The sequence below is a fragment of the Embiotoca jacksoni genome, unplaced genomic scaffold (assembly GCF_022577435.1).
Source record: "Embiotoca jacksoni isolate LCO1_2020_lvr unplaced genomic scaffold, fEmbJac1.0.p SCAF_55, whole genome shotgun sequence".
Taxonomy (NCBI): Eukaryota; Metazoa; Chordata; class Actinopteri; family Embiotocidae; genus Embiotoca; species Embiotoca jacksoni.
In genome coordinates, this window is record NW_027185409.1 from 1,811,915 (window position 1) to 1,826,914 (window position 15,000).

General features: G+C 41.4%; 1 protein-coding gene across 5 annotated transcripts in view; it reads right to left on the reverse strand.

Moving 5' to 3' along the window:
- The window catches only part of phf21ab (PHD finger protein 21Ab), a 29,899-nt gene extending 18,219 nt beyond the window's left edge, over window positions 1–11,680 (reverse strand). For 2 of the 5 annotated variants that reach the window (XM_069172710.1, XM_069172709.1), the window contains exons 1-8: window positions 11,418–11,680; window positions 5,952–5,991; window positions 5,566–5,617; window positions 4,836–4,925; window positions 4,614–4,646; window positions 4,451–4,516; window positions 162–314; window positions 1–75 (exon numbers count right to left, since the gene is read on the reverse strand). The exon at window positions 1–75 is cut by the window's left edge and continues 147 nt beyond it. In XM_069172710.1, coding sequence (XP_069028811.1) covers window positions 1–75; window positions 162–314; window positions 4,451–4,516; window positions 4,614–4,646; window positions 4,836–4,925; window positions 5,566–5,607 — 459 coding nt within the window. In that variant the 5' untranslated portion in view covers window positions 5,608–5,617; window positions 5,952–5,991; window positions 11,418–11,680. Of the gene's footprint in view, window positions 76–161; window positions 315–4,450; window positions 4,517–4,613; window positions 4,647–4,835; window positions 4,926–5,565; window positions 5,618–5,951; window positions 5,992–10,509; window positions 11,359–11,417 lie in introns of those variants that run through there. The other 3 variants (XM_069172708.1, XM_069172706.1, XM_069172707.1) reach the window with 2 other exon arrangements.
- Between the last annotated feature and the right edge of the window lie 3,320 nt (window positions 11,681–15,000).

Consider the following 15,000-nt stretch of genomic DNA (forward strand, 5'->3'; position numbering starts at 1 on the left):
CAGGACGGGCGTGGCGGCAGCTTTCAGCACCAGAGGTAGAGTCTTCGTGGTGAGGACCGGCGTCACCGTCAGCGTCTGCGGACGGAGAATTTAACCCACGAGTTACAGACGTGACATCATCAGACCGCTGAGGTGAAACACTCGTGATGAGCAGCTCTCACCTGCTGCAATCCTCCAGGTATCTGCTGGCCCTGCAGCAGGTTGGCCGGCTTCACATCGCCCCCTGCTGGAGGAGTTTGGACCTGCAGCTGCAGCTTGGCCTCCGGCTCCTGCTTCACCAGCAGCTCCTTCCTCAGCTGCTCCACAACCTTTTTCTGCAGAGGAGACAGTAAACGTCGTTATCATACAGATGTTTTCACCTTCTATCAGCTGTTCCTGCTGTCAGCAAGACCAGCAGAGACCACATCAGTCCAGCTCTCACGTCTCCACTCTGCCGTCATCTGTGTCCAAGATTTATTTAACCTGGAAATAAACCAGTTGAAGAGAATTCTAATATTCAGGTCTGTTTTATATTAAAACTCTTGTTTTATCAGTTTTGACTCATATCTTCTACTGTATATTTGTAAATGCTGTTTGAATGCGTCTTCATGGTTGCGATCAATAATAATAATAATAATAATAATAATAATAATAATAATATGTGTGTCGGTTGTGCTGCCATCGATGCTCCAATCTGATTGGCTGCTGCAGTTTAAGAGCAGCAGCAGAAGAAAGCACGGTGGAGCACGCTGTCATGTTGAGCGCGGAGGGAGAAGTTGACACACACACACACACACACACACACACACACACACACACACACACACACAACTGAACTCAGCATCAGGGGATGAAGCCCATCTGTTGCCAAGCAACACCTGACTTTGCAGCAGCATCCTAACGCAGCGCTACACTCGATCACAGGACCAGCTGTGAGGAGACGTTCAGCTCCCATCAACCACTGCTTTAAAAGGAGCAGTTCTCGCTCTTCACACACACGGTGCTGCCGTCGGCCTGCAGAGTAGCTCCACTTTATTCTGAGTGACAGTCAGCTGGAAGATTCGGGTCTTAAATCCCTGTAGAGCCCACAGGATCAAAACATGACATGTTTGCATGGATTTAAAAATCAGGATCTTTTCCTGTACAAAGTTTCTTCCTGGAAATTTCAGCGGTCGAAAATAAGAGAAACTATTAAAAAAAAACACACAAATAAAAGATAATAAGAAGAACGTTGCAGGAGAAGCTGCAGCAGTGAGAACAGACTCAAACCAGCCTGTCGACAGTTTTAAAGCTCGATACAGTTGTCCACTTCACCTCAGTCCATCTTCAATGATCTCGGTCCAGAGAAGGCGGTGGTGTTTCTGGATCATGTTTCTATCTGGTTTCTTCTTTGGAGAGTTTTAACATCATTTGTGGACGCAGCGATGAACTGTTCACAGACGATGGTTTTCACAAGTGTTCCTGAGCCCATGCAGTGATTTCCACTCCAGAATAGTGTGTTTTTAATGCAGTGCTGCCTGAGGGCCCGAAGATCACCACCATCCAATATTGGTTTCCAGCCTTGTCCCTTGTGTTCAGAGATTTCTCCAGATTCTCTGAATCTTTTAATGATATTATGAACCGTAGACGATGAAATCCACTAATTCTTTGTAGTTTTACGTTGAGGAACATTATTCTTAGATTGTTGAACTATTTTCCAACACAGTCTTTCAGAGTGGTGAACCTCTCCCCATCTTCACTGCTGAGAGACTCTGTCTCTCTGAAATCATCTTTTTATACCCAATCATGTTACTGACCTGTTGCCATGGTAACCTCCTTAGTTGTCAGATGTTCTACCAGGTGGTTTTTATGGTTTTTTTGTGGACCCTGTCCAAACTTTTTTGAGATGTGTTTCTGCCATCAGATTCAAAATGAGCAGATATTTTTTATAAAACAATACAATTTCTAAGTTTCAACATTTGATATGTTGTCTTTGGTCTATTTTAAATTAAGTATGAGTTTAAATGATTTGCCAATCATTGCATTTGCTTTTTATTTACATTTTACGTGGTATGCCAACTTTTTTGGAAACAGGGTTTATAGTTTAATAAAGTAATTATCATTTCAGTCCTTTTTAATACCTCACATGAAGTGGACCATAAAAGAAAAACAAAACTCTCATTCTTGATCAATCTGATAATTACTATCTAAATATTTTGTTTGGTGAATAAAATGTGTGAAAAGTTGTTTTCAAAATCTAGAAATGACATCGAACATTAAGATCAGAATATTTCCCTAAACGTTGACTTTTAAGATCTGTGCTCTGAATCCGACCCCACGCCTCCATATTTCATATTCATGATGTTGGTGACAGAAACCTTTGGAGCTCCTGAGATCAGGAATTATTGCTGTCAAGTCAAATAAATAAAAAGGAGGGTTTATAAGTTCCACTGACAGTAATAAAGATGTTCAGCCTTTAACATGAATCTCCTGCTTACGTGTGATTAGCGTGTGAACACGAACTGAACTCTGTTTGAAGGTAATTTGCTGCAGAGACAGATTATCTGAAAACACCTTGAGTTGTTTGTCGTTATGTAAGCGGCACAAACACAAAGCCAGCCTTCTATTTTTACCACCAACCTGCCGCATGTATTCTCCACAACACTCAGACACGTACATCTGTCCAAAGACCGCAGCTTCAACAGACCTGCAGCTAAACGCTGCATTAAAGGGCAGCGACTCTTATCTGACCACGAGAGACTCCAACTCATCTGGAAGCAGCTCGTACAAAGTGTTTCACAAGAAACGTGTGCAGAGAGCAGATAAAAATAGACGAAGTGATATAAATAAAAACACAACAAAAGATCCTCAACTCAAACACACACACAAAGATATTCATGAAGCAGCAACGACACGATCACTGAAGTCTGTCATCAAAGCATTAAGAGCACGTCCACAAAGACACACAAAACAACCTAAAAGACACATAAAACAACTGCAAAGACACACAAAACAAAGACACATAAAACAACCGCAAAGACACACAAAACAAAGACACACAAAACAAAGACACATAAAACAACTGCAAAGACACACAAAACAAAGACACACAAAACAACCTAAAAGACACATAAAACAACCGCAAAGACACACAAAACAACCTAAAAGACACACAAAACAACCGCAGAGACACACAAAACAAAGACACACAAAACAACCTAAAAGACACATAAAACAACCGCAAAGACACACAAAACAACCTCAAAGACACACAAAACAACCGCAAAGACACACAAAACAACCTCAAAGACACAAAACAACCTCAAAGACACACAAAACAACCTCAAAGACACATAAAACAACTGCAAAGACACACAAAACAAAGACACATAAAACAACCGCAAAGACACACAAAACAAAGACACACAAAACAACCTAAAAGACACATAAAACAACCGCAAAGACACACAAAACAACCTAAAAGACACACAAAACAACCGCAGAGACACACAAAACAAAGACACACAAAACAACCTAAAAGACACACAAAACAACCGCAAAGACACACAAAACAACCTCAAAGACACAAAACAACCTCAAAGACACACAAAACAACCTCAAAGACACAAAACAACCTCAAAGACACACAACAACCTCAAAGACACACAAAACAACCACAAAGACACAAAACAACCGGAAAGACACACAAAACAACCTCAAAGACACACAAAACCAAGACACAAAACCAAGACACACAAAACAACCGCAAAGACACACAAAACCAAGACACAAAACAACCGGAAAGACACACAAAACAACCTCAAAGACATATAAAACAACCCGCAAAGACACACAAAACAAAGACACAAAACAACCGCAAAGACACACAAAACAAAGACACAGAAAACAACCTCAAAGACACAAAACAACCACAAAGACACACAAAACAATCTCAAAGACACAAAACAACCACAGAGACACACAAAACAACCACAAAGACACAAAACAACCGCAAAGACACACAAAACAAAGACACAGAAAACAACCTCAAAGACACAAAACAACCACAAAGACACACAAAACAATCTCAAAGACACAAAACAACCACAGAGACACACAAAACAACCACAAAGACACAAAACAACCACAAAGACACACAAAACACCCACAAAGACACAAAACAACCACAGAGACACACAAAACAACCGGAAAGACACACAAAACAACCAGTTTAACTGGATTTCAGAGTTGAGAAATGAACAAAGTCTTGTAACTTTATTTCCGTGTTTCTGAAGTCTCGTCCGTGCAGCACGTCTGCAGGTAAACTAACACTGAACTCTGCTTGTAAAGTCTCAGCTGATCATCTGTGAAAGCAGCCGATCAGAGAAATCTCAAGTCCTGGAATCCTGCCTCCTGATTGGCTGCTGGCGTGTGTGTGTGTGTGTGTGTGTGTGTGTGTGTGTGTGTGTGTGTGTGTGTGTGCGTGATGTACCTGCTTCTCGCTGAGCGCTGTGATCTTTGCTTGAAGTTCGTGCAGCTGCTTCTTCAGATCTGCGTTCTGAAAAACAGGAGGCGGAGCGTCGGAGTGAGTTGGAGCTGCTGGAGTCACATGATATCAAACAGGAAGCTGTGATGTGAGCGTGTGCTGGGTTTACCTGAGGGTCCTGCTTCATCTGAGCCACCAGTTTCTGCAGAAGGAGAAGAGAGTCATAAAAACATCACGGTGACACCTGCTGGTCACAGCGGGGAACTACAGCAGCTGAGAGATCCAGGTCGGTGCTAGCGCCACCTGGTGGTCCTGTGACCAACCCGAACCGTTCAGTTTCAGACAGTTTGGAGCATCAAGACTCTCTGGAACCAGAAACCCAGAAACCCACCTGATGGATCTGGATCTCCACCTTCAGAGCCTCCTGCAATGTCTGTAGTTCCATCATGGATCCAGTCAGTCTGCCAGCCGGTCGATCAGCCTACACACACATACACACACACACACACACACACACACACACACACACACACAGAGAGAGACAAACACACACACACACACACACACACACAGAGACAAACACACACACACACACACACACACACACACACACACACACACACACAGAGAGAGACAAACACACACACACACACACACACACAGAGACAAACACACACACACACACACACACACACACACAGAGACAAACACACACACACACACACACACACACACACACACAGGGGGAAAGGTCTCATCAGCTGCTTCAACAGAAATCACCTGCAACTTGGTCATGGCTGTTGCCGTAGCAACAAGAGGTCCAGGCCATATAAGGACTTCCTGTGAGATGCTGACACTAAAACGCTGCTGTCAAGGTCAAACAAGGTCACAAGAAGTGACCGAGACTTTCAATCTAAAAGTTGCTCACATGCACGTTTTCAGTGTGATGAAGTCCAGTAACAGGAGTACTGCATGAAGTACAAGGAGTACTACATGCAGTACAAACAGGAGGACTGCATGCAGTACAAGGAGTACTTCATGTCGTACAATGCAGCAGTACAAACAGAAGTACTTGTTGCAGTACTTGATGCAGTAGCAGCAGTAGTATTACTGAGTTGTACCTGAACACCGTCTCCAGTAGGAAAACCATCCAACTGAAGCATTAATGTGCCGCTGAAACAAACAAAAGAAAAATTCTTCAGTTCAACTGAAATGTTTTTTTTTTCTCACACACATGTTGAACTTTATAAACACGCGTGTTCTCATGTTTCAGACATGTTGTATTATAAAACTAAAGATACATTTCTAACTTTATGAAACAGCTCCAGGTAACTTCTCATTAATAAATAATGTTACTTCATAATCAAAACATGAAATGAGAATTTTTATGTCAGCAGGTTATTTATTACATTATTTTTATGAATATCTGATAATTCCAGTCACATGATGCTTTAATCCATCTGACTTCATATGTTTTTATTGTTTGAATCCGGATAGAAAGACTCACCACCTGGCTGTGGGACCGGACTCCACCCCTCTGGACTGCCCTGCAACACACAACAAACGCACACCGTTACAAACAAACCACCTGCAACCAACAACTACAGACGGCACCGGTTCTGTACCCGGTCCAGAACTTTAGAAGACCAGACAGTCCAGAACTTGGGAGGACCGGACAGAGTCCAGAACTTTACAGGACCAGAGCGAGTCCAGAACTTTAGAGGACCAGAGCAAGACCAGAACTTTAGAGGACTGGACCGAGTCTAGAACTTTCCAGGACCAGAGCGAGTCCAGAACTTTAGAGGACCAGAGCGAGTCTAGAACTTTCCAGGACCAGAGCGAGTCCAGAACTTTAGAGGACCGGGGAGAGTGCAGAACTTTACAGGACCGGACCGAGTCTCGAACTTTAGAGGACCAGAGAGAGTCCAGAACTTTAGAGGACCGGGGAGAGTGCAGAACTTTAGAGGACCGGAGCGAGTCTAGAACTTTAGAGGACCGGACCAAGTCTAGAACTTTAGAGGACCAGAGTGAGTCCAGAACTTTAGAGGACCAGAGAGAGTCCAGAACTTTAGAGGACCGGACCGAGTCTCGAACTTTAGAGGACCAGAGCGAGGCCAGAACTTTAGAGGACCGGACCGAGTCTAGAACTTTCCAGGACCAGAGCGAGTCTAGAACTTTAGAGGACCAGAGAGAGTGCAGAACTTTAGAGGACCGGACCGAGTCCAGAACTTTAGAGGACCAGAGAGAGTCCAGAACTTTAGAGGACTGGACCCAGTCCGTTCTCAAGTCTTTAGAGCTGTAAAAGTACATAAGTATTATCAGCTTTGTGTAGTAAAAGTACACGTTATGCAGTAAATCGTCTCTGACCTGCTGAATTAGTACTCGAGAACATAGTTACAAATACTCAGTACTCCAAACGTTTACTTCAGTACAAATACTCAATCAGAGTAAAAGTACTGCATCCACAAACCTACAGAAATAATAGTAGAGAAGTATATTCAATAAAATGTACTTCAAAAGTAAAAGTACTCTCATCAGATGTGATACTGCAGTTTCCTGTCGCAGCTCTTTAAACTACTTTAAATACAGTTAGTTTAGTCCAGTGGTGCCCAACCTGGGGGTGGGGCCCCTCCACAGTGCCGGCTGAGGGCTCTGAGCGGTTATCAGATTATTGACATGTTTTATTTTATCATTTTAAATCTGCAGCCGTCAGACTGAACCAGAGAAGAGGAGAAAACTTTCCATCTGAGATGTCGTGAAGTACTCAGCAGTAAATATACTCAAGTCAAGTACTTCTCGAGTGCAGTACTGAAGTACTATGTGTTAGTGTGTCCTCTGCAGGTTCATCCTGATATAATCAATGATGTATTGATCAGGCGGGTGGACGGTCACTGCAGTAGAATCAGGACCCCGAAAATAAAGTCTAACGAGTGCTTTATGTTTATTTAAATATGTACAGAAAGTTGTTTACAGTAAATAAAAACAAACATCAGGATGTTTCTTCATCACTCTCCTCTCCTGTTGAATCGTATGGCCCTTGAATGCATCCCGGCAGCGCCCCCTGCTGTGTGGACACGCACATAAATGTTTGTTTTTTCATAAAACTATTGTTTCTTTAAAATCTGAATCTGAAGAGGAACGCAGCGCAGCACAAATATCATATTTTCTGAGGAGTACAAGTACCTCACCACTGGAGGTAAAGATACGTACTGTAGTAGTACTTTAATAAGAGTACTTTAATACATTGTTTGGAAGTTGTAATCAGAGGCTCAAAGTAGGTTTTATTTTGTCCATTAAAGCTTCTTTGTTTTTCTTTTGTGGAATAAGAAAAAAAAAACTTAAATCAAATGTAATGTTTAAATATTTGAAATATAATGACGTAAAAGTATAAAGCAGCACAGAAGGGAAATACTCAAGTAAGTCTGCTTTCCAGGTACAAAAGAAACTGCACTTGTATACTTGAGAAAAAGTACTTTCCAACACTGTCTGAAAGTTGTAATAAGAAGTTTAAAGCATCATATGCATTTAGTGGAATAAAAAGATATTTACAATATTTACTTCTGAAGTACAGTCAAGTAAAAGTATAGAGCAGAATAGAACGTTAATAAGAAAAGTACAAGTACTCCACACTGCAGGTAAATATAAGTACTGTAGTAAAAGTACTTTGTCTTGACTCCACTGTCTGAAACTTGTATTAATGACTTTGTGAGGGTTTTATTTTGTATTTTAAAATCTTTGTATAAATTAAAGTGACAGAAAAAGTAACAAAAACCTTCAGATGAATGCAGCGCAGTAAAAATAAACTGTTTACCTGCGAAGTAGAGTACAAATATAAAGCAGCTGAAAATGTTCATAGGTAAAGTACAAGTACCTCAACACTGAAAAAGTTGTTCCTTTGATTAGATTTAGTTTTGTGTAAAATATTAGCAGCAGATGAATGTAGTGGAATAAAAAAGAAAAATTAAATGTAATGTTTGAATATCTAAAATATAATGAAGAATAAAGTATAAAGTAGCACAGAGTGGAAATACTTCAGTACGTTTGCTTTCCAGGTACAGAAAAAAACTGTACTCGTATGCACTAGCACTGTATTAGTACTTTAGTAAAAGTACTTTATTAAACTGTAATCAGCAGTTTTATTTCATAATAACTGCAGCATCAGATGAATGTACTGGAATTATAAAATACAAACATTTAACTATGTAATGTTTAAATGTCTGACGTACAGTGGAGTAAAAACATAAAGTAGCACAGAACGTTAAGAAGTACAAGTACCTCCACACTGCAGGTAAATATACATCCTGTAGTAGTACTTTAGTAAAAGTACTTTGTGTCTTAAATCCACTGTCTGAAACTTGCATTAATGACTTTGAGGGTTTTATTTTGTGTTTTGAAATCTTGATGTAAAGTATAATTACACAAAAAGTAACTGAAGCACTTGGATGAATGTAGTGGAATAAAAAAATAGGATATTTCTCTCTGAAATGTTTTTTGAGTAAAAGTGTAAAGCAGCAGAGAATGGAAATGGATAAAGTACAAGTACCTCAAAACTGGAGGTAAGTTATGTACTGTATAAGTACTTGAGAAAAAGTACTTTATCATTTTACTACACTGTCTGGAAGCTGTAATAAGAGGCACAAAGTAGGTTTTGTTTTGTCATTTACATAAAATCATAAAAACTGCGATGAATGTCGTGGAATAAAAAGTACAATATTTACTTCTGAAGTACAGTGGAGTACAAGTATAAAGCAGAAAAACGTGTTAATAAGTAAAGTACAAGTACCTCCACACTGTAAATAAATACACATCCTACAGTAGTACTTTGGAAAAAGTACTTTGTTTCTTGACCCCATCGTCTGAAACTTGTATTGATGTGGGTTTTATTTAGTATTTTAAAATCTTAATGTAAATTATTATTACACAAAAAGTAACTGCAGCACTTGGATGAATATAGTGGAATAAAAAGTACAATATTTACCTCTGAAGTGTGGCGGGTTAAAGCATAAAGCAGCACAGAATGGAAATACTCAGGTACGTCCACTTTCCAGGTACTACAAAACTGTACTTGTATGTACTAGTACTGTATTAGTACTTAAGAAAAAGCACTTTGTTACTTTACTACACTGTCTGGAAGCTGTAATAAGAGACACAGAGTAGGTTTTGTTTTGTCGTTTGCATAAAATCATAAAAACTGCAGCATGAGATGAGTGTCGTGGAATAAAAAGTACAATATTTACCTCTGAAGTGCAGTAGAGTACAAGTATAAAGCAGAAAAACGTTTTAATAAGTAAAGTACAAGTACCTCCACACTGTTGGTAAATATAAGTACTGTAGTAGTACTTTAGAAAATGCACTTTGTTTTTCAACTCCACTGTCTGAAACTCGTACTAATGACTTTATGAGGGATTTATTTAGCATTTTAAAATCTTAATGTAAATTATAATTACACAAAAAGTAACTGTAGGATCAGATGAATGCAGTGGAATAAAAAGTACAATATTTACCTCTGAAGTACAGTAGAGTACAAGTATAAAGCAGCAAGACATGTTAATAAGTAAAGTACAAGTACCTCCACACTGCAAGTAAATACACATCCTGTATTAGTACTTTAGATAAAGCACTTTGTTACTTTACTACACTGTCTGGAAGCTGTAATAAGAGGCACAAAGTAGGTTTTGTTTTGTTGTTTGCATAAAATCATAAAAACTGCAGCATGAGATGAATGTCGTGGAATAAAAAGTACAATATTTACCTCTGAAGTGCAGTAGAGTACAAGTATAAAGCAGAAAAACGTTTTAATAAGTAAAGTACAAGTACCTCCACACTGTTGGTAAATATAAGTACTGTAGTAGTACTTTAGAAAATGCACTTTGTTTTTCAACTCCACTGTCTGAAACTCGTACTAATGACTTTATGAGGGATTTATTTGGCTTTTTATTTATTTATTTTTAAATATATAAACCTTTATGTAAATTATAATTACACAAAAAGTAACTAAAATCTTCGAATGAACGCAGTACAAAGTGCAGTGAAGTAAAAGTAGAAAGTACACATGCCAGGAGTACCTGCAGGACCTCAGGTGGGTCGTCGGAGCACGACGGGAGTACATGTACTCCGTTACCCGGGCACAGCGACAGGGCCGCCGGCTAATTGGAGTAATTGCTCCCGGGGTGGGACACCAAGTTGTGGGGATAAACTTCCATCACGGCGCCGCGGAGGCCCGAAAAGGAAGAAAGCGAGCTAAAATGGAGGTTTTCAAGATGAAGCCGAGAGGAGCTCCAGCTGCCGACTTCAAACACACAAAAGTGCTTTTTTTGTTTCGCGGCCAAATAAATGTTTTCTAACGTCCTTATGGAGACACGGCGGCCGGCTGGACGCACAATCGGTCCTTAAAAGCCACCGAGCTGCCCCGGTGCGTCCTCACGGCGCCGGAAACTGTCACGTTCCGGAGGATTATCGTGTGTTTTCGGTGTTTCGGGGTGAAAAGCGACCCTCGCATCCGACATTGCTCCGAGTGAGGCTGCGAAATGTTCCCGCAGAACAAGTGGATCCGGCTAGCTGTAGCCGCTAATGCTAAGCGTCCTGCTAGCCGCGCTCGGCTAACAGCGCGAGCTGATAACTTCCATCAAAGATCAATAATAACGCGGCGCGGCGCGCGGCGCGGCGCGGGCTCATAAAGAAGCCCGCACCGGAGCGGGCCGAGGGGCGCCATCTTTCTCAATAAATGGTGACACCGAGCGGGCGTCGGTGGGTCTAAGTTCTGTCGGCCCCTTGTCCTCCAGAAGACCAACTCCTGGAAGAAGCAGCGGCTAAAACAGACAGAAAGACCCGGGAAGAGCGCCGAGCGGCGGCCAGCCCGCACACCTGCCCGCACCCCGCCGCACCGCCGATCGGGCCACCGCGGCGCACACGTAAAGTTGGAGCACACAGAAAATTAAAGTTATGAAATTAAAAAAGCCCAATGTGCACTTACTCAGCAGCAGTCCTCCTCCAGATTAATTAAATATATATGTACAAGAAGCCGATCCACGGTGGAACAACCGCGTCCGAACAGTCCGGCCGCCTCCTGCCGCACCGCTGCTTTCCGCGTTGCTATTTTAGATTTAGTTTCTGGACAATTTGTGTAAAAACAGAGAAACTGAAGCTACAAAACAAGAAGAACTCTTCTTCAATCTCATTCAGCTCAGCCGCAGCACAGCACAGATCCCTGCGCTCCGGAGCTGGACGAAGGGGGACCACAAACTACTCCCACCCCCGGCGGATGCTCCTTTATCCGCCGCCAAGCCGTCGATATTTGCGCGAGTCGCCGTTAAAGTTCGTTAAATCGAACCGATCAGCGACGCAAAGCGGAGAGAAAAGGTGTTCGAAAAGCGGACTACTTTTTGTGTCGGTGCGGCGAATTTATTTCACTTTGCCTAAGGAACGGCGGTGCTGCGACTCCATTGCCTAGGGAAAAAACCCGGATGTAAACTCAGTGAAACTCTATGGAGAGAAAGTCACACACACACACACACACACACACACACACACACTGGGACACACACCATGAAACTCGGCGGCGGAGCGCAGCACTTCGCCGTGTTGTTGTGTGTCTGACTGGCTACGTGTTCCTCCTCCTCCTCCTCCTCCTCCTCCTCCTCCGTCCGGGGCTCCAGAGACGACCCGTCCGCTGCCAGCCGGCCGCCGTGCGGCCTCCATGTTCGGCTGCTCGCTGCCGGCAACCGGACTGTTGCACTTGTGGAGGAAGAGGAGGAAGATGAGGAGCAGGAGGAGGAGGAGGAGGACAGGTGGCACGGCCTCTCCTCCTGCTCCTCTGTTTCCACCACAGTCGGTCTCGGTGACATTAGGATCAATAAGTCAGTGCAGGAAGAGTTTCATCCATGAAGCTGCAGAAGAATCAGCTGGACTTCATCTGTTCATCTTCATTTTATCATTAATATACAATACGCTTAATCAAACGTGTCTTTTATATCTTTTTTTTTTTTTTTTTTTTTTTTTTTTTTTTAAATTATTCAACAATTTCACCATTGATATTGATTTTTTTTTTTTTTTTTTTTTTTTTTTCCATCTCTTGTTTTTCTTGTAAAGATCTTTGAACACGATTTGGTTTCTTTATAAATAAAGTTTGATTAAGGGGCAGAAGTCTTCGGGGACCTTTCTGTGGTTTCAGGTTTGATTTAAACAGGAAAAAAATTATAATTTCATAACATCACAGATGCGAGAAGGTCAAGATGACGACCCCTCCCACACGTTAGAGAACATACCATGTGACTAACATGTTAATAACATGTTAATAACATGTTACTAATAGTAGAAGATGGTTTTTTATTTAAAGGTTTTTCTTTCTTTCTGTTTTTATAAAATAAAAATGTCAGCAATTCAATGTTTTCCTGTCTGAATGGAAACCAGGCGAATAAAGAAACAAACGTCCTCCGGCAAAGGTCAGAGGTCAAGGTCAGTGTGACCTCATGTCCGTCCTTCCCGTCGGTCCCTGTTGTGTGAGTGTGAAACCGCGGGAACGCCTGGAGGGAGAGTCTTCAAATTTGGCACAAACGTTCACTCTGACTCAGGGATGAACTGATTCAAATTTCAGGGTTAAAGGTCATTGTGACTTTACAAAACACATTAATTATGACACCAGTTTCCATAAATACGTTAAAGGATTCTTGTTGTTCTGTCCATCACTGAGGAGCAGCAGGCTGTGGCCGTCTTCCTTCATGTGGTCAGATAGTGAATGTGTTACCGATGTTACCATCACAACTAAAGCGCGCCTGTCGCTGCCGCCGTCCGTCAGACATACGTGATACTGATAACAGCCTCCTGAACCGACCGGCTCACACACCTGTTCACCTGTTCACATGTTCACCTGTTCACCTGTTCACATGTTCACCTGTTCACCTGTTCACCTGTTCACATGTTCAAACGACTTCAGGGAACAATGACGACGAATGTTTTCTCCCAGTTTAGTCTCTAAAGAAATGAATTAGGCCGGAAACAAACCTGCTTTTGAATCACGTCCAAACGTTTTCTCGCTCATACTGTCCTCTGAACTCTACGTGTTACTGGAGGACGCCACTAGAGGGCGCATCACACAAACAGGGATGCAATTACAGCATCATTATTTACCTGATGTAAACAACAAACACGTAAACAACAAACATGTTGGCAATTGAGGGTGTCGCTACTTTACTGACTAGTCGGATGTCGGGTACTTGTATATGTACTATATTTCTTATTTAATAGTTAATATAATATTGTTACTACATTTTATTTTATACTATTTTATCCTAAATTTATGTTTTTCTGCACATTTAAACTATACTATACTATGTAATATATATCTTATGCACATTACTCATAAAGTAATCCATATCACTGACGTGCAGTTTGTGTGCGATGTAAGATATATCCTGCGAATTTACAAATAAACAATATATTTTTTTAACCACCTGTGTGCCATAATTATGTTTTCTTTATATTTCTCTGTACATATCAAGGTGTATTTATTTATTTAGTGTATATAACTTGTGTGTGTGTATTTATTCTAGCTTTTTCATACAGTCTTCTAAAAATGTGCTCTTTTTTTTCTATTCTCTTTTTATTGCATGTGTATTTCTTGTGTTTTCTTCCTGTGTATTTATCTTTTGCTTATCTGTATTCTTAAGCTGTTGTGACAACTGCATGCCCACACTGCAGGATTAATAAAGTCTTATCTTATTTTATCCTTAGCTCCGCCCACACTCTGGGTTTTACGTATTCTCAGCTGTTGCAGGAAGGTAACGGTCTCAGACTTGTTTCCATTTAGTCCTGCAGGTCCCTGTTACACCTCCATGCTGCCCCTACAGGTCATCTGTATATCACATCTGACCCTGTTACACCTCCATGCTGCCCCTACAGGTCATCTGTATATCACATCTGACCCTGTCACAACTCCATGCTGCCCCTACAGGTCATCTGTATATCACATCTGACCCTGTTACACCTCCATGCTGCCCCTACAGGTCATCTGTATATCACATCTGACCCTGTCACAACTCCATGCTGCCCCTACAGGTCATCTGTATATCACATCTGACCCTGTTACACCTCCATGCTGCCCCTACAGGTCATCTGTATATCACATCTGACCCTGTCACAACTCCATGCTGCCCCTACAGGTCATCTGTATATCACCGTAACGGCTGGAGTTCAACTACCATGTACATATCCTGAAGAAATGCGATGTGAACGCTGCGATATCGATGGAAGCTGCAGAATGTGCCGCTGATTTGCAGCTGTTGGATCTTAATTGGAAAGAGAAAATGTAAATAACAAGAAATTACAGTTTAATCAACAGGGACTTGGACTTGGGATCTCCTGCTGAGAGGAAGAACACGTACAACCGAAAACCTCTTGACTATCTGCTCAAACGAGGTTTCAGAAGAGAAGGAGAGAAAGACAAAGATAATTCTTGCAAGTTGTTTGTATTTTCTGTAAAAGTAGGGAAAAAGTTTGATATTTTCAAATGTCAAGTTAAAAAGCTGATTTTCTCCAAAAAGCTTTTTTACAACGAGGAT